This window comes from Aythya marila, assembly GCF_965140915.1.
Source record: "Aythya marila genome assembly, chromosome: 2".
Taxonomy (NCBI): domain Eukaryota; kingdom Metazoa; phylum Chordata; class Aves; order Anseriformes; family Anatidae; genus Aythya; species Aythya marila.
In genome coordinates, this window is record NC_139043.1 from 27,328,743 (window position 1) to 27,356,073 (window position 27,331).

The 27,331-nt window shown below is 36.7% G+C and overlaps 1 protein-coding gene across 4 annotated transcripts in view; it reads left to right on the plus strand.

Annotated features, from left to right (window-relative positions):
- The window catches only part of GLCCI1 (glucocorticoid induced 1), a 56,567-nt gene that overhangs the window by 24,519 nt on the left and 4,717 nt on the right, over positions 1-27,331 (plus strand). For 2 of the 4 annotated variants that reach the window (XM_082753890.1, XM_082753892.1), the window contains exons 3-6: positions 3,137-3,223; positions 11,519-11,635; positions 14,858-15,010; positions 21,643-21,853. In XM_082753890.1, the coding sequence (XP_082610016.1) occupies positions 3,137-3,223; positions 11,519-11,635; positions 14,858-15,010; positions 21,643-21,853 (568 nt within the window). The remainder of the gene's footprint in view (positions 1-3,136; positions 3,224-11,518; positions 11,636-14,857; positions 15,011-21,642; positions 21,854-27,331) is intronic. The other 2 variants (XM_082753891.1, XM_082753893.1) reach the window with 1 other exon arrangement.

Genomic DNA, 27,331 nt, shown 5'->3' on the forward strand with positions numbered 1-27,331 from the left:
GTGGCATATCAAGGGTTCTATACAACCCCATCTTATTTGTGATGTAAATTGCAACATTCAAATGAGATATGAGGTGCTTCTGTATCAACTAAACGTACAAAAAAGAATTCCTGTTCGAATGTGACAAGGGTTTTTTATTTTTTCTGTTTTTGATTGATTATAAAGTTTTGATTGAATATAAGGCTTTGGGGTTACAAAAGTAGAACTTATTTTCATATAGTGTAGGTTACAATACATTAGATGCAGCAATTCATAGAGTTTAAAGAAGAGACTGGCTTGCTATAATAGTCTAGCAACTGCTTATGTTATTTTTTTGATTTTTTTCCCCACCTGATTAAAAATAGAGCATTAATACAACATTGCTTGAGTTCAGCACTATGCTAGGAACATCATACAGTCTGTGTAACCTAATTCTGCACATAAATGCACAGTCTGCCCCCCCTGTATCTTGATACTTGTATGTATATTTTGAAAGGTTGTGACTTGACTCAATTTTCCAGAGATTGAAATCAGCTATGTGCAATCCTTGTCTCAAGGGACAGTATCTGAGTGGAAGAGCCTGTCAAAGGATATTTGAGGCAGTACAAAATCTGGTGTTAAGTGAACGGATGTTATATATTTGTTATTCAGAATTCTGATTAAATCAGCTGCAATGTAAACATTTCTACTTCTTTAGTAACAGTCACCAGTGTTGTTGATTAATTTTTTTGTGTTGCTATTAGTTTTTGTCCTTCCTATTTGGATCAATATCTGTGCTTTAAAAAATTCTAGCATGTTCTCACTACCTATGTTTTTATTTTAAGTCTTTCTATTTGTTGAGAAACTTGCACTCCTTAGTCACTCAGTGTCTTTTCTGTTCTGTTTATTATGCTGTAGCTGATGGGTTGTGAGTTTGTAGTGATCCCTGGTAACGTCCGTCTTTCTGGATGTTTCTGCTTTGTCCTTGAATTGTTCACCAAACTATGGAGTAATGTGTTCAGAAAGCATTCTCAGAACATAAATTTCAAAGGATTCTTTTTGCATTGGAGTTTGTCTGTTTTTATAGCATGAGAGTACGTCTACATCTGCACTCAGAATATAGTAAAAATACTTCCAGAAAAGAGTAATTTAAACTGAAAATAAATTGTGAAAGCTCACGATTTTAAAAAGGGAATCATTTTACCCCCATTTTCTTTAGTGCTTTAGAAAAGTGCAAGCCACTTAAATACTGGTGACACTTTAAGGAACATGAGAAGGTAGTAAAAATCTGTTCTATTGAGAAATTTCAGGAAGGTGGTAAGCACCTAATCTGCAAGAACAAGTAATTATTTAGAACATAGCTTCATTAAAATGCAGAGCAAGTAAATGTACGCATAGGTAGCATGTGTGTGGCACTGAGGCTTTGATTTTAGGGAAAAGAGTAGTGGATTGCTTGGCTGAGTGACTCATGTATTTTTATGGTAGTTTTAAATAGCTGCTTTAACTTGTTTCTCTTGGGTTTTGTTTTGTTTTTTAATAACTGCATTATGGCTTCTTCCCTGGACCTACAGAGTCATATAATCAATACACAGAACCCGAACTTTTTATAAAAACAATTTTTTTCTCTTGGGAACACGCAGGAAAAGGATCAGTAAAAGCTGATTTTCAAAATGGTTGTCATTTTGTTTTCTAGTCGCCCACACAGCTTTGATGGAAGTATTCTTGGTGGCATAAAAATAACAGAAGAAGATGCAGAAACTGCAGGGCTGTCACAAAAGAGCAATGGGATACGTGGGCATATGCATGTGACTTAACACATTAAACATTGGCGCTGGTGCTGGGCTGTAGGCCATATAATACCACAGCAGCCTAACGGTACAACCTATGTACAGCCTGAGACTAAAATTCAGTGCTTAATGGCATGTGGGGCTCAACTCTCCAGTCCCCAGGCAGCTGCTCCTACCCCTCTTCCGTGAGCAGCAAGAGCGAGCAGCTCCAGGCGTTGCTTATTGTGGTGTTCTCCAAGGCCATGCCAAGCCTCCTTACTTACCAGACAAGTGCCACTTCCATGTGCAAGTGCTGTAGAGATTTCTACATCCTGGAGAGGAAGCAATAGAGAAAAGCTGTGGAGGACCCAGGCTTCCATGTGTGGAGGGGATGAAGACTAAAGAGAATGAATCTCTGTGGAGAGGTGGATCCCTGATGCTGTCTGACTGCTGGGGTGGGCTGCCACCGCCCCTGGGAAAGTGTCTGCCATGATCCTCTGGTGTTGCCCTGATCCCGTAGCCATGAAAACCACCTCTCATAGTTCTTAGTGGCATGGTTTTATTTCTTGCAGTCAGTATCGTTGTTAAGGGCTCAGCTAGTACCAGTAGGAAATGCTGAAAACGTTTTGTTTTCATGGATTTCTGTGTTTTTAGCCCTTTTATGTTGTTCATACCCCAAACTCACTCTGGATTTTAACTGTCCTCATTGGTCCTCTGACAGACAGTTGACTCATCTTTTGAAGTGCTGGTGAATGCCCACAATTTTATAAGTCTTGTGGTGAACGAACCCAGGAGGGAGGTGCAGATCTGGCTTCTAGACCCTTCTCAGTCAGGGCTTAGTTTTATAGCTCCGACATCCAAGGATTGTTACCAACCTTCTGGGCTTCCAGACAAGGCTGGAAAAGGCGTGGTCTTCTGCATGTTTAGGTCAGTGTCAGAAATAATCAGTGGTGTACTGAGTCAGAGTTAGCAGTAAGGAATTGATTATATGGCACAGTGACTAAGGAACACAGGTGAGAGAAGTAAATACTGGCTTTTGGTTTCTAAGGTTGTGTTTATATACTTTATTCTTGTGGTTTTCTTAACTCTGCACTGGGTGAAAAATAGAAATGGATGCTGAAGCAGAGATGGAACTAGTCAGGTAATGTTTTTTAGTGATTATCAGGCAGCTATTTTCTTCAATAATGTTCATTGTCTTCATCCTTTGTAAATGCAAGTTTACAAAGCCTTAAAATCCATGCTTGTATTTTTATTACTATAGACACTGTTACTGTGGTATATCAAGTTCTGATATTTATTCTTTATGTGTGATGCCTGGACGCTGACATGGCAGAAAGATTAAACCAGTAATTTGTGCCAAAAATTTTCTTATGTGGGGAGTTCAGTACAATATGTATTTTTTTTCTCTCCAGACACCTAGCTGTTGGGCTGAAGAAGGAGCAGAAAAGAGATCTCATCAGCGCTCGGCATCATGGGGAAGTGCTGATCAACTAAAAGAGGTGAGAAGTTCTTGCACAGTGGAGCCTTTCAAGTCTTGATATGCCCAGGACATATTTTTTTAATCCCTATCTGGAGTCCAGGAAACTGCACCCTTTCCCTCCCCTCTGTTGCTTTTGAAACAGGTTTTATGTCCAACATAAGAGTTGTTTCAAGACTGGTTGTTTTTATGCCTGTTGGATTTCCTCCCCTCCTACTACACAGTGTTGTCAGCAGAGGAGTGGCCAGAGTGCTGAGGAACCAGTTTGTTGCTGTTATTGTTTGTTCAAAGTTACCTTAGCTAGCTTTCTGTTCTTTAATGCTGAAAGAGACAAAGTATTTGTCAGGATGTTACCATAATCTTGTTCAGAAATTTTGGTCGAGTTTAAGGGTGGAGATAGAGAGGATGTCAGTTTCGCAAATGAAACAGGGTAAGTGTTGATACAGTAATGGTATGGTTACTTGAAATGCTCTTTAGTCATATGTTTTTCTTGTAGACTACAATAGCAACTAGAAAGAACCCATCAGAAATGAAGCAATTTGCATAATGAGAAATTAGATACAGGAAAAGGGTTTCCATCTCTCAGCTGAATGTGCACTATTTCAGCCTTATGCACCAGTGAACTACATTCTGTCCCAACTTCATGCAACTCTGGCTCTGGTCAGTGCCACATAGTTGGCCTCATGTCCCCACAGGAAGGCTATACCCTTCTTCTAGAGCTACACCTTTATCTTTAAGAAACAAATCTTGCAGCTTATTGTGGTGGTTCCTCCCCCATAGGATGGGACTTTGCACTACTTCTCCATTTTTTTTGTGTACGCTCTCCTGGCTCCCTGTCTAATAGAGCATTCAGAAATGAGGAGAAACATATAGGTTGTCTAAGGAGGCATTGTTATTGGCAGTAGATAGTTTTTAGATAGCTGTTGATAGTTATTCTTCCTATCAAAAGGAATGGTATAAGTTTGATTCCTCAAATACTGAAATCAACTTTGAATATGGAGTAATCATTCATTCTGGTAGTAGCAATATCCTCATTTTTAAAGACGGGGACCTGAGCTGAAGAGAGGTAAGGATTGTCTGTTTCTGTTTCATCGAGTACCCAATACGAAGCCCATTTTAACTGATTTATTTTACATGGGCTTTCCAAATGCCCGTGTGACTTCATTTGCAGCTGTAAGCAAATACTCAGAATCACAAGTTAAGTGCCCAGGAATTAGTGCAGAATGAGTTTTGTATCTGAAAAGTTTTTGGCTTAAACATTAGCTACCAGCACAAAGGAATTGTACCAGAGGCAGGAATAACATCTGTATATCCGGGATAACACTTGCTTTTACTGAGAGACCATCCTTCATCATCTGGTGGTTCCTATCAAGTTTTGCAGCAAGCAGCTTTTCTTCACCACATGGCTGTGACTGTCAGTGATAGGGAAACCTTCAGTATGTGAGTGAGTCTTTGCCACTTGATAGCAGTGATCCATTGTGCTAGGTTGCCATCCTCTTTATGAGCTGAGCTCAAGAGAAAGATAAACATGTGGCTGGTGGGTTTCATGGTTCCTTACAGATAGAACACAGTAATAAAAAAGGTAAAATAAATAAATAAATTGGGATGTGTAGAAGGGAATTACTTCTATTCGAACTTTGTAAGGGTTATTCACCCTAAGACCTGTCTTACCTCTTCCAGCTTGCAGCTCTTTCCCTTCCTCTGTTTTCCTTTCTCTCTCTCCAGCTTTTCTACGCTGTTTTGTTGCCTTTTCCAGTTCCGCAGGTTTATAATTCCAGTGTCTTTCTGTTTATATTATCCAACCAGCTCTAGTTTACCTTCCCTTACTTGAGCTCTTTTCTCAGTTCTGTTTGGCTTCTATTTTTGTCCCTGAATTTTTCCTTTCCCTCACCTGTAAGGCCTGGTTCCAGCCTCTCTGTCCAGCCATTCTGTGTGTGTGGTGTTTGCTCTTCTGGACATGCAAACCTGTCCCCTTCCTCCACCAAACTACTTAATGCCTGTGTGGTGGATGGTAAGAGTTTGATCAATACCAATAGTATTTGTGCATTCAGTTTCTTTGTGTCTCAGCAATCTGTGGTTTCTGGAAGGAAAAATTCTGAGATGGTTCTGTTTAAGTCTAAAGCTCAGTAGAAAAAGCTGCTGATAACAGCAAATGTAGTTGCCATTTCAAAACATCTTTCATAAACAAATGCAAACTGAAATTTTGCTGAAACTTGACCAGACATAAAGGCTTTTCCAGTGAAATAGGTGCATTCCCAACATAAAGGACTCCCAATCAAATGTTTGTCTTTTTCTTCTGTGTGATTCTTCCAAGGCATTAAACATCTGAAAACTATGCTAATGTGTCTTAGCATAGATAAAATGATTTTTCTCCCCTTCACTTTAATATCAGTCTTAAAACAACTTTAATACTTGTGCTGAAATTTCTGATGGGAATGTTAATAGGAGAGCTGAATACAGCATTGGAAGAAGTCAAAAAGTTGACCAAGCTGTAGGTATCTGTAAATAAGAGCTTAAATAATAGAAATAAAAGTATCACCTTTACTGGACAACTGCATTTGTTACCAGTAACGTTAGGTAACGGTACTCCTGCTCAATATTTAGGATTGTTTTCCATAAGCATTTGAGTAAATAAACAAATAGCTATTTACAGTTTCCTTGGTTTGTCACAGGAGTTTAAATTCGTGTTTTCTTGTTCCAACAACTAATGGAATAATTTCTAGCATGTGATTTTTTTTTCATTGTTTTGATACTGTAAACTAACCAAATATTTGTATGTGTGGTTTTAATTGATTGTCATAAAAGAAGATTGGATGTCCTTCAATCTTTTTAAAAAAAGTTTTTTTTCTTGGTTTGAGAACTATTTCAATCAAATGTATTTGTTACCACAACAGGAAACTCTTCTAAAAGCATTCAAATTTATAAACCCTAAAAATGTGCACGTTTCTTATCACTTCCTAACAAGAAGCCTCTTTTTTGATTGATTTTGATTCTGATCTACTGCTTTTTTTTTTTTTTTTTTTAACCAAGTCTGGAATATAACTTCTCATAAGCTAATGCCAGGCTTCTTTAAAGTTATTTTAATAGATATCACTCTTGAGTGAGAGGTGAAGATTGTGTCACATACAACAACTCTGATTAAAAAAAAAAAATACAGGCTTGAACCACGGGTATTTTTTCTTCTTTGAACCTGAATAGATAATTATTCAAATTCAACAGAATTTTAAAAGACCATTCTAGTTATAGCTTACCCTGGATTTTACCCTCAGCTGGAAAAAGAACAAACAAACAGGGTTTGTGGCAAATAGTTTTCAGTATATTAAGACTTTAGTATTTCAGACATCTGATTTCCACCTACCTTAAATACCTCTGTATGTTGTATTTGTTACACTGACATCAGGAAACTCCTGGCGGAAGGGTCCTCATTTTTTGTCTAATAGGATACTCGAAAAAGACTTCAGAATAAAAGAATAAGATCTGAAGGCTTGAACTTTTTTATATGCTTTCATATATGTATTGAAAGATTGTATGCAAAGGTTTAAGTTGAATTTCTAATTCTTGTTTTACTCTTTGACCTGTTTGTTAACTTGTTTAACAAGCGGCTCACGGATGAGTTAAAGCTTTCTATTGTTAATGATGAGTTTGTGGCTTGTTCAGCAATGGGAAGTTACTGTATTGTGTACTTGATTTGTAGAAGTACAATCTACTAGCTGATAAATATTAATGAACAGTTAGGAGTGGTGAGATGTGACATGTTCTTTCATATTTGCAGTCTGTTTGTCTCTTCAAATGAAAAATTATCAGGATACTCAGATTATTGCAATGCTGTAAAGAGCCAACAGAATTTGCTTATTTATCAGGTTTGTGCCATTAGCTATATTAGATTACATGCATATTACAAGTGATGTAGACAAGCTTTGTATTTATTGCAAATATACTTCTCATTATAAAAATACTCAGCAAGCAGAAAATAGACTTTTCCTAACTTTACTGAATAATCCTTGCTTCAGTTCAGCATGTGTAGTCATCTTATAATTGGCTGCGTGACAATAACCCGTGCACTGATCTTTTTCTTCTTTTTGATTCTGTTGTGTAAATGACTTGATGTCAAGGAAAAGTCTTTTCAATACATCAAGAATATTGAAGGCAATGGCCACTGGAGAAAAAAGGCTGAAACATTTCTTAATTCTTCTGAAAAGTGCACAGATATGTTTGTTCTCCATCCCCAGTACAGTCACGCTAAAGTACTTGCAAAGTGTGAATTTAAAAATGCCTTTTGAAACTTAACAGCTTATATGTTTGCATCTTGTGAAGTAGTGTAATTTTTAAGTAAGTGTATCTGAACATTGGAAGTAGGGTTCAAGTTGCTTTTATTCCCCGAGGAATAAAAGGAAGCTCGGGTCTTTAGAGCTTTGAAAGTAAATGTTCACAAAAAGTACACACACCTGTCAGTAATATTTTTTCTGTAATGGGAACAATGATAAAAAACAGTTTATTTTTTTCTGGGACAGATCTTGTAAAGATCTTCTAACTATCATTACTGCAATTTGCAGGTATTACTTTCTATGTGAAGTCTTTTTTTGTTGGTGTTTTGTGAAGTAATTTTTTTTTTTTTTTTTTTGCACATCAGTGAAACCACCATTTTGATTTCTCTTTGGGAAAAAAAAAAATCAGCTGTATCCTCTAAATCTTGATTTAAGACCTATTATGTGGGAAAATACCTGTACTGCATGAAAGGAATTTTGTGCCTTCCCCCTCAAGTTGGTAGAAGGGGAGAGCATTTGAGTTGGTACACTAAAATCATGTTTGTGTTTTTTGGATACACATGTGCAAAGCTAAGGCTTTAATGTTTTCAACAACTGGATGCTTTAAAGGATACATGCTAGATGTTTAAGTGATTATTTACGTGTGTGCTTTTATTAAGGTTGTGTGTGTGTTGGTCACCTTCATGCTCCTTACTTGGGAACGTAAGGAAAATGGTGTTCAAAACCCTTTCAGTTCTTTGTGTCTGCCCTGTTAAGGTGGAGTGTTTCATTGCTGTTCTTATTTTTCCCCCAGCATAGCACTTTATTCTCTTTCTGCCTAATATTTCTCACTGCAATCTCTCTATTGCTGTACAGCTTGAGGGCAAGATTCCATCTCCCAGCCTATGAGCAAGGCACCCTTTACTGCCTTGTAGAGGGATGTTTGTTAAATGTCCAGGTAAACCCTAGAAAAAGTGTTACTTGTTACTTAATTTGCAGAACTCTACTCAAAAGTATAACAAAGCTATTGCCTGGTCAGGCTGAGGTTGTTGTGAGAGGTATCTTCTGTGTATTGTTTGGCATGCTTGCTTACACAGGTGAAAACTTGCCACAATGTGCTCACTCCTGTATTTCCTTGTGGCATGTTTTACCTGGTCTACATCCTTAATATGTTCATTTGATATAACTATAATTCCTGATCACATAGTGGTGCTGGGAAAATGTGTGTATTGGCATCAGGTTGCTTTGTGAAAACCACAATACAAGCCATAGCTATTTCTTTCTCTCTTGACTTCAGAATGAAGCTTTCAAAACCTGCTGGCCTTCAAACACTCAGTATCTCATAGCCGGGCTTCGATGACACCGTATTGGTCATCTCTGCTCTCAGAAACAGGAAGAGTTGAGTGTTTTTTGTTTTTTGTTTTTTTTTTTTTTGTTCTTCTGGTACACTCTAGCACTGTCAGCAGCCCTGAATGAAGTTCAGTGTCAGGGTGTATTTACACCGGTGTAGTACCTGCATCTTCAAGTGCAGGTTCTACCCGGTACCGATCACCTGGGAGGTGCCGTTTACTTCCCTGGAGGGAAGAGAGGCCTTGCAGATGGATTTAGATGGATCGGAGCACTGGGCAGCCATCAATGGCATGGAATTTACAAGGGTAAATGCTGGGTGCTGCAGCTGGGATGGAGCAATCCCAGGCCCAGGCTGGGCGACGAGTGGCTGGGAGCAGCTCAGGAGAAAGGGACCTGGGGGTGCTGGTGGCAGCGGGTGCAGCAAGAGCCAGCAGCATGCCCTGGCAGCCAGGAGGGCAAACCTCATTTTGGGGTGCCCTGAGCACAGCCAGCCGGCCAGAAGAGGTGATCCTCCCTCCAGCTCCACTGAGTGTGGTGTGGCCCCACTTCGACTGCTGTGTGTGGGTCTTGGCTCCACCACAGAAAAGGATGTTCAGGGCCCTGACAGACAGGGGGGCATCACAGCATCAAGATTTTGGACAGTCTAGAGGTTTGTTCGCCTGATATAGCCTATCTCACTGTCCAGATATTGCAGTAAGAGGCTATGTTCTCTTAAAGATTTGCAAGCTGCTTGCATCAAAAATCTGAGTCAGAACTCTGATGTGGATTTGTATAGATCTTTTTTATAGCATGGTCCTGAGGAAAGCTCAGAAAGCTAAATTTCATTTAAATAAAAAATAGGGTAATTAACTTTTTAAATAGGAGGAAGCCCACAGGACCAGGCAAAGGCAGCAGAAATGAAAGATTTATATACGGTACTCTCCTTGCCTAGTGTCTTTGCTTTTTGGTTATTCCTGTAGCCATCCATTTCAGTCCACAGCTGTCTTCTAGTCTGGGCCTCATTTTTGGGCCTCATTTTTTTTCTTTCATTTTTTTTAAAGGAGCTGAAGATCTTTTCCCTGTTCTTCCCCTACTTCAGCATTCTAGATATAAATCATTATAGATTTATTTTCACATTCCCATATCAAACTGGTTACTTTCCTGCTGCTTCATCTTTCTGAGCTGAGTTTCCTAACTTCCATTGCTCTTACAGCCAGAATGGGGAAGTTCTGGACAAATATTTTTTGTAGAGGTGAAGTATCTCTTCAAACTCCTTTGAAGTTTCTTCTATCGTGGTGCCCAAGTGGCACCTTTCATCAAGAGATTAGTCTTGTTCTCTAAATCCAGCTTGTCTGTGTTAGAAGCTTGGCCATGCTAAGGCTCTTTCTCCGTGTATTTGACACAGACCCTTTTGGAAATCTAAACTGTTTGTCTGTCATTGAAGATTAAGAGTAGTCAACCATTTCTGAGTAGCAGTTCTCTGAATGTGGATAATGAGGTGTGGCAAGACTTGATATGAAGCATTAGAGATGGATCTGTCTTTTGTGAGTGATATTAGAAACACCAAGAAAATTGCAAAGCCTGGAGCAAGGCTCCATTGAAAGCTTCACCAAGCACTGTCATCTCTGACACAGTGTGTTAGAGCAACACTTCACTGTTCAAAGCTGCTTTGAAAGAGCAATAGCGATATATTTAACTACTTGGAGTTGACCACAGAGTGAATGTGCTTGTAGTCTGTCAATCAAAAAGAGGATACTTCCAGGTGATGAAGTTCTTTGAAACTATTTCTGTGTGAATTCACATCTCCTTATTTGCACTTCAGGTTTTTAAAATTTTTATCTATAGCTGAGTTAAAAATGAAATAGGGCCATGCATACTTTGCCTTATATACTAGCGTGCTGATGTGCTGATCATGGAAGATAGTGAGATGTGAGCACAAAGGCGGGGGGAAGGTAATTTTCAAGAAGTATTGCTACCTGTTGTATGAATTTGCATGTAGTATGAACTTCTCAGGCAATGCTTATTAGAGGGTAAATACTCTTTCATGTAGAAACTATTCAGGAGGATTAAATAAATGGAGGAATTCATGAATGAAATTCTTTAGTTTCTGTTAAGGAACATGTCAAATGAATAATGACTGTAGTTGCATATGACCTTTAAAATATGTATCATTTGATTACCCATCTTTACAGCAGACAGTAGAAAAGACAATTCTGTCTGCCTGAAGGAATCTGTGGTAATGTAGCCTGTGGGGAAATACTGTTAAACGTATTAAATAAGTTCTCCAAGATGGAGCAATACATACTGATTGATTTTGTTTGTAGAGGCTCTTTTATTTTTCAGTTGAATTACTGGAAATTTTTGGTTTGGCTTAAGGTCAAATAAATTAAGCTATGGGTTTTGCAGTCCCCCGGTTTAAGCCAATTAGTCTAGAAATTGCTACAAATTGTCAGGAGGACTAACTTTTGTTTGCATCAGTTATTACTGTGCTTGTTTGTAAATGAGGAAGTTTAGTAATAAGCTAAGCCTGTTGACATGTTCAGATCTGCAAATAGTGCAGATGCTTTGCAGAAAGTGTCCAGAAGCAGAAGCTTTAATGGTTACGCTTAGAGGGAAGAAAATCCAATGTGCTTCTATAATTCTTTAAAGAGGAGTTAAGATGTCTGTGATTCACTTCATAAAGGAAGAAATGAGCAGATATTAATTTGATACCTCATTATCACTTCACCTGAACTTCTTTCCAGCAGATTGCCAAACTGAGGCAGCAGCTTCAGCGCAGTAAGCAGAGTAGTCGTCACAGTAAAGAGAAAGAACGTCAGTCACCTCTCCATGGCAACCACATAGCAATCAGTCAGACTCAGGTAAGCAGATAGTTGCTTATATTAACAGCCTCCTATCTTATCTGTGTTGGGTGAATAGTCTGCTGTTTCTTCCCATCTTTCTCCTGTTTGGCTTCTTACGTGCTTGAAATTGAAATGCTTAACACCCTGCTGCCATTGCATCTACACTGAATTTTATCTGATAGCCGTAATATAATAAAAGAACGAGGGCTTGCAAGCAAATATATTAAGATGCTGTAAAAATTCTGAGCATGGCCAGATAAGGCTGTCTTTCCATGAATATGCACTTGCTTCCAAGACTAATTTTTGTGGTGTACTTTCAAAAGTCTGTGTTCTTCTGGAGGGTATTTTCTTATTGGTTTTACAACACAGCTTCATCTGAGCTTGTTTTATAAATAAACAAAACGCACTAAAAGTAAGTGGACTGGATTGGAAGCCCAACAATTTATAAGTCTTTGAGCAGCAGGCCGAACTTCGAATGGGACCCCTTAGACAGTATTTGCATTGAAATTACAGAACCTAGTATTCTGCTTCTCGAAACTAATCAGTTAGTTACACAGAGGCTTGTAATTCACCCTATTATATATTCATCAGTAAAAGGCAGTGTTGCATCATCAGATATTTGAGGGAAGACCTCATTTTCTTGTCCTATTTCAGGAGTTTTTGTGATACTTTGCTTATTGGTCATTTCCTGGCCAGAAAGGCCAGATCAGAGTATCCCTGTGAAGTTGAGTAAAACAATATTGTTGTCTGCTTTCTAAAAAGATAATTCACCTCAAATATAAACTTAGCTGAAATCAAGGTGGTGCTTGCCACAGTTAATCACATCCCTGGAATTAGAGGACTGGTCATCATCTCATGCTACAGGATGCAAACCTTCATGGTTTTGTTTAGGACAAAGGTTGTCTATAACAACCTTTTGGTTGTTATGGTACTTTAGAATCATTGTCAATACAGGATTGTCTTCTTTGAGAGCCTTCACATACTTTGGTAGCAGTGGCTTACTTGAGGTGGAACAACATTAGTGTGTTACAGCTTATGTTGAATTTCCATCATATTAAATGGAAAAATTGTCATCATTGTTAGCCTGTCCCTGTTCCAGACACTGTGACTTGCAGGAAAAACTTAATTCAGACAGGATCCAAGACTGAGGTTTTAGGATGAAAACTCCTGTGTTCAGATTGATGACCATTCTCATGTTCTATATCAATGGGCAATGTGATGACAGGACTCTTTCCAGCAGTAAGTCTATGATATCAACCAACTTTTTTTTGTTTCCTGTTCCCTATCTCAGGTCTTATATACCTGAGCAAACATTATCAGGAAGCACATCTATGTGAATCACGAATAGGACATCATAATCTCTTAACCTCTCTGATGGGTAAAGCTCAGGCTCCTAACCTAACATCTTCTGTTTTCTGTTATCCATTTTTCAAAATTTTTCAAAATTATTTGTGAATTTATGCAAACTGTAATATAGCTGATCATTTTCGTGCTAGCCAGGCCAACATTTGTTTTCAGGTCATTTTTGTGTATCGTGAAGTTCTTTTTTAGAGAAAAAAAAAAGTCACCTGTCCTCTGAGCATCTCTCTCTCTCTCTCTCTGTCTCTCTCTTATTAGAAAGGTGCTGACACTGTGAAGAATAGCTTTGGCAAATTACATGGGCAAATTACGTGAGCTTGAACTAGACTCTCAGCAGGGTGCAATGGAGGATGCTCCACAGAGTGCCTGTTCTCTAGATATCGCAAACTGACAGTGAAACTGAAACCAAATGGATTTTAAAACTCAGGCAAGGTTCAGTGAATAACTTTGTGAACCTTAAGCCATTTGTAAAAAGCAGTTAATCTTTTCTCATTTGGCAGTACAGACGTTTGAGTTCTGATTAAATTTCATCTACAGTGGATCTTTAACTTGGTCTCCATGTTACTAACAAGCAACTGTTTGATCTCCTTAAATGTTTGCTCTGTCATTGTATTTTCTGCCAGCCTTTCTAAATAAGTAGTGTTTCAGAAAGAAGCTCTGATGGCTGATCTTTTGTGTTGGTCAGTCCTTTCATGTTCATTCAGTTTAGATAAAATCTCATGTTTAAAACCTGATCTTGTGATGAAGATGTATAAGGAATTAATGTTATTCGTGAAACTTTTATGCCTCTATAACAAAGGATTCACTGCATTTTGTGTAGGAAGGTATTCTGCTTTCCATCCCAAGGTATGATGTTGCAGGTATCAGTGCCACTATTTGTGCTAAAAACTGTTTTTCATAGGCTGAAATCCACTTAAGACGTGTACTTTGCAGTAACATTCTTTAGCACTTGGAACTCGCTCACACGTTTCTGATTTCTCAATAAAGTGTTCTCTAATGAGACTAGTGAAGTTTTCAGTTCTGGTACTGCTGTGAGAAGCTATCCTGCAGGCACTTTTTTTTTTAACGTTCATTTTGCATGAACTCAACCAAAAAAAGGGGGGAGGGAGAGTCCCACCACCCTAAGGCAATTAACTCAGTAATCTCTTGGAAATGTCCACAGGTATGTTTTACGTTTTGTCTTATCACATGTTGCTGTGGATGAGAGGAAAATATACATTAGGAAGTGACCACTATTGATGGCTGTTAGTGTAGGTGCTAAGCTAAAGCTTTTGGGGTTGACTGTGCAAGACATGCTTTCTTGAGAATGGCTTCTGTTGGTAACAGAACTCCATTTCAACTTGTTTTTTCTTTTCCAGAAATCTTGCTTGCATTTTTTTTTAGGTGCTTGATTCTTAAACTCCAATTGTTTTCTTTTAAGACTTCTGAAATTTCTGAAATGTTAGAAGCTAATGAAATTAGAGGTTGAGAATGAATACTTTATTTTTCATTTACTAAAGCCAACAAAGTGCATTAAGTGAATATTTCAGTTGAGTCGTTAAGGTTCAGGAATGTTGCGAAATGCCTTTTAGATCGCAGTTAAAACCATCCACATCCCCCTATTGTGTATTCTGCAGTCTATAAGTCTGAAAAGTACATATACTTGCCTACCTACTGATAAGTAAGGTAGTAGAAAGATTTTATTATAGAATTGTATTGAGTTAAGTAGAGGTGTTTTTAGTGGCTTTTGATTTATGCAGGCATTTTTTAGTTAAATTTGACAAAGATGATCTACATGGCAAATAATACATGGTTTCTTACTTTACCTGCTTTAGTGCTGATCTCAGACTTCTGTTTTATTCCATTTTCCAACTTCAAATCATGTGGCTCTCTACCTTCTAGGCTTCTATTTCCAGATCAGTCCCTATGCCACTGTCAAACATTTCAGTGCCAAAATCAACTGTTTCACGTGTGCCGTGTAATGTAGAAGGAATAAGCCCTGAACTGGAAAAAGTATTCATTAAGGAAAACAGTGGAAAAGAAGAGGTATCCAAGGTAAGCTTATATTAACGTGCTCATAGTTGGTTTTTTTTCTTTGTAACCGATAAACACGTGAGAAAACTTCCTCATGGCTGAAACTACAAATACTTTTCTTCACAGACATTGTTTGAAAATTGTTTAAATAATTTTTATTTTTAAAAGGGCTATTTTTAAAGGGCCCAGTATTTTTAAAGGGCTACTTAGAATGCCCACCTATGAAGAACTTGAAAGTTTTTGTGAGAAATGTAAGTGCTCAAAAACTTAGATACTTTAGGCTACAGTACTAAGAAGGGACAGAGATTAATTTACTTGCTTCTATTTATTTGTTTTTTTTTTTTTAGGCAAGACTTAAGTTTCCTGTGCTCTGCTCAGCTTTTTGGTTTTAATACTTTTCTTCCATAAACCAAATATGAACTGTTTTTACTTCCTAAAACCAACTGTGATCTCTTGTGGGAGATCTCTGTATGGGAAATATAATCTAAGGAGCATTGGAATTCTCATTGAAGACTGGTGCAGTGCTTAGATGACACTTAAAATGTGAAATACTTAGTTTACAGCCACTCATTTCTAAATAACCAATGAAACTTTGCTGTGGTATCAACAACTGCTGTTTTTTTATCTTCTGTAAATTGTAGGTTCTGTTCTTGTGAATGGTCCTCTAATAGCAATTCAGTACACAAATCAAGCTATAAAACTTTAATCGGAGGGTTAAGATTCCAAAACCTGGTATTTGTATTTCTTTATTATGGCAGTAAACTTAAAAAGCTTTGGAATATTCTTGGCTTCTCCAGAGATGTAGATGTGTTCTGTCATTAAGAATAAAATACTGTAGTAGTAAATGTTTTATGCTAGGTTGCCTTTCCCAAAGCTGTCTCATCCCTTTAGAAGGGTCTGTGTTGGGATAGGGAATAAAGGGGGGAAAAAAAAAAAAAAGAAATAACTGAAACCAAAACAAAAAGCCCAAATCAATAAACCTTGTTGCCATCTCCAAAGAGAGTATAAAAAGGTGTATTATAGTGCCACTACTGATGTTGCTATGGCTAGGGTTGTTATCTCTTATGGTTAGAGGACGTTTCATTTATTTATCAGACAAATCATCTTCGTAAATGTTGTCCTTGGGCTTTAACAGCTTATTACTTTGGATGCAGAACTCAGTCTCATAAGTTACTGAATGTACTGGCTCTGGTCCAGCCAAACAGTTAAGCACATACTTAAGTGCATTGTTGGATTGAGGCCAGAGGTGCTCAGCAGTTTACGCAACCAAGGCAATAGTGAACCCTTCGTCCAAACATCTAGTTGGGGAGAGTCTTCAGGCACAAAAGGAGGTCATAAATTAGACATTGCCCTTGAAGTCAAGTCCATCTATGTGGGCAGAGGGCTGTTTCCTGTTACATAACTGTTAATTTCTGTCAGATCTCTTCTGGTGGGACCTAAAGAGGGACTACTAGCACCGTCTTCGAGCTTATTAGATTTCATTGCTTACTTATGGAAGATCATAATAAGAGTAATTTACTGAATCTTACTGCTGGTGAACTTTCTCCTAATGCAGCAATTTAGCTTCTTTTTTAGCCTGGGGGAGTTGGGGCAGCTGGGTTAAAGGTTAGGAATTACTGAACAAAAGATAAACCATAGGAAACCAAAATTCATTAGTTTCACTGCTGGTGAAACAATTTGTTTTTCTTTCAATTTTCTGCCATTCTTTCTAGTAACATTCTATTTAAAAAAAAAAAAAAAATGTAACAATCAAAAGCAATTGGTTGCTTTGGGTGATGTGTGAATGATAAGCATTTTAACAGGCTTGTTTGTAAGATTGGTGGGCAACTAGAGCTTTTCTGGTTTCTTTTAACCTGTTTCCAAGCATACTTCCTGTTTCAGTGCATGTTTAAAACTTAGTATGTAAGGAAAGATTTCTTTTTTTTTGTGGTGGGGGAGATACAATTTACAAAAAACACAGAAGAATGATTACCTTTTGTTTTTTAGATGCAGTTGCTTATCTAAAATTTAATTCAGATTTAGATGGTATATGAATAGCTTTCTGATTTCTTCCATTTCCTTTCAATAAACACATTTTTACTTAAGTTAAAACAAAATGCATTTTAGTTCTGTTAACTTTTAAAATTTTAGTTTTGTTTTCTTGAACTTTTTTTTGGTTTCTTATCTATTCAGTAGAAATGTGTGAATTTTGGAGCGAACTGTTCCTTAGTTCATCATCTCAAAAGGGGACTAGGTGATGCATAGGACAAAAATAAGTTTGTGGTTAAAGTAGACCTAGTTTATGGATGTTACTTGAATTACTTTTTTAATTTAGCTCCTAGTTAAAATTGGAAACTAGTGAAACTTTTCTTTCATGTTCACACTTTCCTACATAGTCTTTGGATACACAAATCAGTTTCATTTATTTTTAGATTTTTTTATTTTGTAGGGTATGATATTCTGTACTTTGTTTTCCTTCTCACTGACTTCAATTTTGGTCATCCTGCATCATAAAGTTTAAATTGATCTGGAATATATTTTGTCATATCTTTTGCTGACTTAGTTATATGAATTCTTTGGAAACTTTTTTGCCTTTTTCCTACAATCTTCTAGTGATAAAAGTAATTTTACTTCTAGAAGGGTAATTGTAGAGAGAGTAGCCATGTTGTTTTTGTGTTTCACAAAGATAACGGATGATACAGTAATGTCATTAGCTTTTTCTTTTAATAATCTAATTTAGTATAAAGTTTAGTAATACATGGGCAAAACATTCCAAGCATTTTTTCCTTTTCAGTTTGGCCATATATGTATATATTTTTTCAGATCATCCCTCTTGCTTAGTCAGCTGCAGGCATTTTCATTTTCCTTTCATAAAAACAGAGTTAGAGCTGGCATTTTTTTAGTCCCTTTTTAATAGCATCTTTCTCCTCAGGTTTACTAATAAATGTTATTTCATCTTCTAATGCATTTATTCAAAGATCTGGGATATATTTTCCTTCCTGCTTTATAATTTGGTGACTAGCTTTCCAGGAAATTATAGTTGTGTCCCACTACAAATCGTAAGAGGGAATCAGCTTTCTTGTGTAGTTGTGACTGGTTTTTATTCTTTGTCCTGTTGTGATTCTACTATGTCTACAAATGTTGGGGACTTTGGAACAGTAAGATGATGGACTTACTGTATTTAGAAGCTCCCTGTTAGAATACACTGTGAAACTAGTGAAACATGCCCTGCACTTGGAGGCTTACATGGTCATAGGTCTCTTATTAGGAAAAATAGGAAAAATATTACCTCATCTATTTTTCAAATATACAAAAGATATTAGAAATGAAGCAGTTCTGACCAAATGTCATGCAATAAATGTTAAACTGATTCATGTGTTTCTTGTTTAATTTCTAATGCCTCTGGAAGTAGGTAGTAAAATTCTTTTTATATACCTATCAGAAAACTTGGTCCTATAATAAAATGATTGTTTTGCTAATTTGAGCAGAAGACGACTATCTTTACCTTTATCTGAAAGGTCTTTTCTCCCCTCTCCACGTGTTTGTTGCCAGGAGCAGTCTCTTCAAGATACGTGATGTCTTTTTGCATTTGCACCTTGTCTAATGCATGCATTAGATGACTGCATTTACGCTAAAAGGCAGAACCAGTTTCCCATATCTGCCTTTGTTGTTCCAGTGTAGAGAATAGTTTCTATATCAGAAGCATTGAATACTCTGCTCTGAAGAAGTTGCCTCCCAGATAGATGACGGGCTTGTGAAGAACAGATTATTTTTAAGGCTCCCACTGGTATATTATAGTAGCATTCCTGATGCTACTATGGAGGGTGGCTTTAATTTTTTCAAGCAGAAATATTGATACTGGAAAAAAAAGTGAATTTTAACAGTGTATTAAGAAATGCATACTGTTGTTAAATCGACAGTTTCCATACCTTTGCAGGGAGTTATGAGGATAGTATATAATGTCCAAGAACGTACTGTCCCATAGTGGTTGACTGGTGTCTTGTCGGAATGCATTTGGCATAAAGTTAGTACATGACTGGAGTCTTTTACAAAAAAAAAACAAAAAACAACAGTATACAGAATGCAGTAATTTCCAGTCATTTTCCATGCATTGAGCATTATGAAAACTAATAACAGCTGTACTGAATTAGCTACCCTATTTCTTGTGCTTTAATGTTGTGAGGGCTTCAGTTTTTAGTATAGTTTAGGAATGACTCATGGAAAGTAACCAGTATTTTTTTTATGTTGATCAGGTTTGATTCATAAGTTCTAAGAAGTGGAATAGTATCTAGCTGATATTTTCATGAAGGGTTTTGCTCTTGTCAAAACCTGGATTCAGTGTGAAGGGGAAGAAATATACAGAAGCACAATAATCTGAAATACTTGTAGGTGCTTTCTACGTGTTAAGTTATTCTACTTGGAAAGAGTGATAAATATTCAGCTTTTTCCACTTGTATATAGAGGCATACTTGAAAATACAGATTACTTTCTATACCTTAAGTTTTAATTCCGTGGAGGCTGAAGTAAGTAATTTGGAATATACTTCCTGACTACATAAGACCACACTGTTTCTACAGGTGTGGAAGAACATCTGTGTTATACTGAAGTCCTGAATTATGTGCTTACCTTTTTTTTTCCTGCCTGGAATCCTTGCTTTACCTGTTATGTAGAGTGTGTGCACTTAATGAGTAGCTGTTCAATGTTTTTGTTTTCTCCCTGTTAGATGTGTCTTAATGCTCACTATTAAACCTTGCTTTGAAGTCAAAAATCTATATTTCTTCCTGTTTTTTTTTCTATGTAATAGTGTCTCTGAAATGTAATAGTGTCTCTGAAATAGTGTCTCATTCTCTTTTCATCTCACCTGTGTAAGAAGGATGATATCTGTACTTTATGGATGGAGAAACACAAATCCATCAGGCTTCTTCTATAATGTGATTCTTCATGTAATTCAGGGTATTGAATGTCATTTTCAGAGTTTAAAGTGCAGCTCCAGTGGTTTCCTTCTGCATCTGTGAATGAGGAAGACTTTTTTGCAGACCCGGTCCTATACAGACTGGGCTCCCATAAAAGAGAAGGGTTGCCTCAGATGACTTCCTGGCATCTTGTAAAATTTTTGTGAGAGACAGAGACAGAATGCTGTTCTACATGGCAGTTATTTTTTGGTTATGTTAATTGCAAGACTGTTTCCTTTCCACAGCTTCAGTCTTGTTTTCTACCTCTCTTCGGTCTGTGTAACAAATGATATAATGCTTTAGGTCTATCTTGTGCATTGAATGAGTCATGGCCTGTTGGGGGTGATGGGAAGAGCAACACGTAGTCGTGTTGTAACGCATATGCAATGTGAGCAGAACTGTTGGAACAGACTACGCAGCCTTGTCCAAACTTCTGAGCACTTGATGTAGCAACTGTAATGTTCTCTTTATAGCGTGTTACTTTGCTTTTAAATGAAATGTGAAATGCTGTTAACTGGAAGGCTCATAAGAAGGGAAGGCTCCTCTGACTTTACTGTGTCTGCCTCTTTGTGTAGTATGGGGTGGTTTTCTGGACAGACTATTGCTGAAGAGAGGAGAATGTGATACTTGGACAGTATACTCTTGTGAAATATTTGGGCTGAATTTTAAGCTCTAGAATGGGCTGTTCTGATTCTGGCATGAATGGAAAAGAAGAAAACAATAAAATAAAAATCTTCACTTGACGTGAAAAGGAAAAAAGGATTCTTGCAGCTAGAACACGTAATCTGTTCTCTATGGCTTGAATACAATCCTCACTGAAGTGAGGATAAAACTATTATTTTAAATCTTGGAGGTATTTTTACCCCTTCACTTTTAACTGGAACCTTAATACTCTTTCTTTCAAAAAAAAAAAAAAAATAGTGCTGTCTTCATGATAAAACTAATTTTCCCACAGGGAGCAAGAAGTAGGGTGTACCAACCTACTACAGTGAACATGTCTGTGCAGTATGTTGCAGACTAGGATGCAAGATCACTCTTGCCAGTGCCAACTAGACTGCTGTCAGCAGGCACTGCTTGCTATCTTAGGTTCAGAACAAAGCTGGTGAATCTTATATAAGCTTGTACTTCTGCTTAGTTCTCAATTTATCCTACAAAAGTGAAGGATGAAGAGTACAGGTGTGTTAGAGGATTACTGCCTACTAGCAAAGCTTGGATAGTTTAATTTGTAACAGTAATTCAGTTTGTTATGACAATAATATGCTGTTGTATTTTGTTTTCTGCTTTTTGTTTTATCCAAATGTGGTATCAGAGTACTTGTTTTTGCTTTATAACAAGTGACCTGTATTGAAGATTGTACTACTAAGTACAATTACGTACAAGGTCTATTTGTCGAGTGTGTGTGAGGGAAGTTGCTTTCTAAAATACCTCTTTTAGCATTTTTCTGATAACACTAATGTGTGTAGATAAATATTGAAGTGTGTTCTATTGTTAACTTTGCATAAGAGGATATAGTTGGCTGGGAACATCTGCATATTATCCCAGCATTGAGCATAATTTATGTTAGTTGTGTCCATTTTACATTACATTAATGTTCTTTCAAACCTGATTTGTTTGCTGTTCTTAAGGCCTTGCCTTATTGCTTCAGCTATGAGTGCTGCAGGCTGACGTTACTTGGGAGTTGGATCTTTTCTCTGTAACCTGAATCGCTTCTTTTTCTTGCAGCCTTTGGATATCCCCGATGGTCGAAGGGCCCCATTACCTGCTCACTATCGTAGTAGTAGTACACGAAGCATTGACACTCAGACTCCATCTGTCCAGGAGCGCAGCAGCAGCTGCAGCAGTCATTCACCGTGTGTCTCTCCCTTTTGCCCTCCTGAATCTCAGGATGGGAGTCCTTGCTCAACAGAAGATTTACTCTATGACCGTGATAAAGGTGAGAGTAGAATGGCCTGCCTTTACCTATGGGAGGCATGTGATGTCCTGCTTTTACAACTACCTTCATTTTACTCATTACATCAGTTTTTGTTTTGTTTGATTGTTGTGGAGGGACTGAAGATTTATCTTTAAAATTGGTTTTGTTTGTTTACATATCTTTTTCCCTCTTGTTTGTGAAACTTCACAAACATCTTCCATAAATATGTCAGAGGAGCACAGCAAACAGCCTTAACTATTTATGAAGATTCTAATGTGAAGAATTCAGATTGTAACATGTTTCTGTTTAAAAAAGGTTTCAAGAAGGTTTGTGTATGTAGGATTGTGATGTATGCTCATCATGAGTGAGTTACTTGCTGATCAAAACAGTGATGAATTTTTGGACTGCTTTAAAAGTACTCTGCTTCTGAACTCATCCCACTTGAAGCTGTTTGGTTAAGAACTCGAATATGAGTTTGAATAATCTGATGGAGAGTAATTATCTGTCACAACCCAAAATTTCTGAATAATTTCTGTTTATATGTCAATATTCTGCATTTTTTCTAAGTCTGTAAAAAGTAGTTTAGTATTGTAGGAGTAATCGAGTAATTAAAGGGTAATTCACAGACAGGACACAGTATGAAAATAGAAGCACTAGTGTAAAAAGACTGGACAGTTCTATTTATGAATGAAATTATTGGGCTTCGGATGGCTAGCTAGACTTGATTCTTTTATCAACTGCAAATATGGCCCTCTGGAGGGATGCATTTGGAAGAAATGTGGAAGCTAAGAGTATATTTCACATGAGATGAAAACTAAGATCTTGATTTGGCAACTATTTACTGATTAGCTAAAGGCAGCAGTGTTTTGATGTTATGAGTAAGATTGAAGCTTTGTTTGTAAATATTCTGTTTTAATCATTCTTTAAGTAATTTTAATTCTATGTAATCTAAAAGCAGTAAGATTGGGGCAGAAAAAAATCACACTTCTTTGTTTCTGAAAATTATTGCTTTTCCCTCTTAGATTTAAAAGTAAGTAGTAGAAAGCAAATCCACCAGCCCAAATACTGAACTGGGGTGTGTGTGTGTAAGTTAACCACATGAAAGTAAAAGTCTTAGCACAGCATAATAGGTGGCCATGTTCCAAAAATAACATGGATATCATCTCCCCCCACCACATACTACTTTCATTACTTTCCTTTCTTAGAGTATTTGTGTGAGTTGTAATTTGTCAAGACTGAATCACGATATAGATATCCACTAAAGTACTGGCAGACAATGAAATATCTTGACAGGTAATTTGTTCGTATATGTTCTGAAAACTTGTATGCTAAAAAACAAGGAAATGGAAAGAATCATTCCTTTTACAGTTAGTACTTAATTAACAAAATAACTGGAAACTTTTGGTGTTTTTTATTGGTAGTAAGTAAAGACAGTTTGAAATACTGCATTTAACTTAATGATTTTCAAGGGTTTTTTCTTCTATCTAGGATGTTTTTGAACAGCTAATTGGAGTAAAATTTATTGTTGAACTTCATAAGGAGAAGATATTTATTTGTAGGTTTCAATCTTGAGGCTGGCTTTAATGTTAGGTTTGTATTAAAAGCCTGTTTTAGTAGTGGTATATAGGTGATTGTGATAAATGAGCAGCTTTGTAGACTTTAACATAATTGCATTTTTAAATTAAAGATTTATTATACCACATTCATGAAAAATAAAATCTTGAATTGCTCATTGCAACTTTGTTCTTTATGGGCAAGATAGAAACTAGAAAAACATGTAGCAGTTTCCCAAGAAAAAGTAACTTGTTCAGAGGTTGTAAAAGTGCATTGGTAGCCAGATAGGTGCCATTTACGCTCAGATCATTGAGATCACGGAGGCTGATTGTTCTGAATAAGAATGTTATCAAAATAAAATACAAATGACAGATATAAATTATCAAATTATAAATGAGGGATATAGGTAGAAATTATGAAGAAATAGCGAAATTTGAGAGAAAGTTTCTTAACATCTGTACTGATGTGAACTACTTTTTAAAAAACTCATTTTTTTTGCACGTTCATTTTAAAGTGATGCTGGAATACAACTTCTGCAAGTTTTCTACAAAGCCTTTCAATTTTGAAAAATGTATTTCCAAATATAACCATGTGTAGACATCTTAAACCAAGATTTTCTGTTATTTTTCTCAAGTTGGAGTTTTATGTTCTTTTTCTGCTGGAATAATTTAGATTTACCATTAAAATTACCAGTTTTATAAATGCTCCTGAGTGTTTCTGAATAGGAAATGAAGGTTAGTAGTTTGAGACTCATAAGCAGTGCAAGGAGCCAGCACTCGTACAGACACAGCACTGCTTTACATTTCTAAAGCATCTTTTATTTCTTGTGCAAAGCTGTGCTTTGGCCTGAGGCCCTCACAGCTGCTCTTTGGACTGTATCAGCTGTTTGGTTTACTTTTTTGCAAGGAGCTGCTAAATCTATTGAATTTTTCAAAAGAAACTGAATGCTAAATTTCAGAGAAGGATCACAACCCTGGTCTAAATAAGAGTAGTGGTACTAAATAGTATAAATTGGAGCAGAGAAGGAAGGGTAGGAAAGTATTTTCATGCCAGCTGGCTTTTATGATTTTGTTTTCAAATATCAGCCTACTGCAAGATAAGTGTAATGCCTTGCTGCATTAAAGCTACCGGTTTCAGTAGATCTGTTTTATGATACTCTGCTCCTTGAGACTAAAATTTTAGAGTGCCATGTAGCATACTTAGTAACTGTGACAGAGGTGAAATTCAAAGCCATCCTAATATATAAGATGAAATGATTTTTTTTCATATGAAAATAGTGTAACCTGTTTTTCAGGGATTTTGATTTAGGTGCTTCTGCATAGGATTGTGTATTCCTGCTGTTGCTAGCGGGCTGTAACAAGCAGTGTATTCATGAAGATGCTATCTCTTGGACTGGAGATATTTTTTTTTTTTTTAACTTCTGGGCATCTGATTCATAGTTTTTAAAATTAAAATTGTATGAGAAGTCTTTGGGCAGTCTTAAAAAAAAAAAAAAAAAAAAAAAAAAAAACACGAAAAACAAAGGCATTTTTGATCTTGGAAAATCCTTTTGAACCTATCAGACCAGATCCCAAGGTTCACTGACAGTTCCTTGTTTCATTTAAGTTGTGTCACTCAAAATAAATTGTTCTACGGGTTCTCTTAATCTTTCTTTTCTGTTATTATAATATATGCAAGCTAAAGTTGTGGTGTTAAATATTTTGGTTAAAATAATATTGTTTAGTCTCTAATTACAATTTCAAACATTTTCTAGATAATGGACTGTCCGTTTTAAATATTTATATTCAGAAATTTTGTGTAATAAGGCTCCATATTGTCTTCAGCGCAGTTATGGTAACAAAGCTTGCTTTAGAGGTTACATCTGTTAATCTTCAATCATTGTCATCATAATGAAATTTGATTAGTTTGTTGAAATATGCCAGCAGAGCACACCCTACTGGTGGGAGCCTGGAAGATGCAGATGACAGAGCATGCATTACAGTCTCTGAGAAAGTAAAATAAATAAATAAATAAAACCATGTGTGAATACAATTGTTCGAGAATTGCATTTGCAGTGTCGTTAAGGATTAATGATGTTACAGTTCAGCACTTAAGACCTTACAGGATACACACCTACGGACTGGCTTAAGCCACAGACTTCCTCTTATCACTTCAGCTAATGATCTGTTCTTCTCAGGACCCTTCCGTTCTAACTCTGCTGCTGTACGTGTAGAACTAACACTAAGCTTATATGTTTCAGCCTCCTAGTAACCTCATGTATTTTTCAAATGTTCATGTGATGTGTTTGGTCGAAATTAAAAGCTAAGAATTCAGTAAGCTTTAGAAGCTCAGGGAGGCAAAGGGAGGAACAGATGAGTTAAATTATATTGTATATTTTTTCCATGTTTAACAGCTGTCCTGTATAGAAAGTTTCAGCCAAACAGGGCTAAATAAACCAAAAACTTTATTGAAAACTGTACTGGCTAGACAACACACTGAATCTTCCAAGAACTGACTTAACTTTGAATGCAGTTTGATTCTTTCCTTGGATGTACTTCCACAGTTTTCCAGTATTCACTGGAATGAACAGTAGCTCATTTTACATTTCAGAGTTCTTAAATAGAAACTTGGATCTTCAATTTTAAATATTAGAAGAAGGAAACAAACTGTCTGGGTTCTGTTAATGATTTCTGTGTTTGCAATGAGCTGTGTGGGCCAACAGTGGATAGATTCCAAAAGACCATCGTGTGCTCAGCTTGACAAATATCTGTATTGTCTCTAGGCTTTTTCTGCTTTTATACAGTTAACACCAAAAATTCTGTAAATAACAAGTCTGTGTTCACTATAGAGCAGGAAAGAGCAGAATAATCAATATACTACTGAGGTCCACTTCAACCATTTTCTCGTATCTTTCATAGTAAAAAAAAAAAAAAAAAAAGTGACATTTCAGTTGATTTGTCTTGTAAAGGAAGCACTGATATTTCAAAACCTCTAATGATCAGCCTCTGTATTTGAGTCATGCTTATACAAGTGTTTATGTAGTTACTGTTTGCAGGCTCTTAACGAAAACCTTACATGCTTCAGTGAATCTGGATTATAATGCTTGAAGCTTTGGTTGGTCTTCCACTGTTGCCTGAAAGGCACACATGAACAGCAGCAGAATAAACAAAGGTATCTGAGATAAAAATGCTAGGGTATCCCAGTCTGGTGGAAAGACTTGAAAGGAGCTAAAGCAGGAGCTGTTAGCTCTCTTCAAGTTACATTCACTTGTAAGTTGGTGGATCCTTTACAATCTTGCCTTTTCGACTCATTTTAATTGTAAACCCATGCACAGAACATGGAGCTACTAATATTAGCCTGAGATAGCTGTTGCTCTTTGAAAAAGTAGAAGCCACTGCAGAAAGCTAAATTTCTGTAATCATTTTTGTACATACTTTGTCTTAATGCATTGAATGTTCTGTTTTCAAGATGAAGGGAAGGGTGGTTCATTTTCTGTTTAAAGTGAACCCTTTTGTGGTCTTAGTCTGTCAAACTTTTGTTCTTCTGATGCTACCAGAGTTGTCTTATCTCAGATTTGCCAAGAAGTACAATGAAGTCTACCTGCTGTGGAGTCTGTCTTGTGTCCTAGGTGTTTATGTCTTCAGTTCTAAACTTGTTTGGTAATCATCTGTAAAAAAAAAAAAAAAAAAAAAAAATACAGAGGCAGCTAGAGTCATGAAGAATACCTAGATCTTATAGTTAGTAGTGAGGACAGAATTGAATTATGAAAGTTTTTACTCTGGATACTAAAACAACTAAATTGTGAACCCAGTAAGGTAGAAGATTGCAATGATGAGATATCAGTACCTGTATTACAAATGTGCTTTGTTTCTTTGCAAATTCTGAACTGTTCATGAGACTTATGAGGTCAATGTTCCCGTGAATTGTTTTAACATATGATGTGCTGTATACACACACTTTCAATAA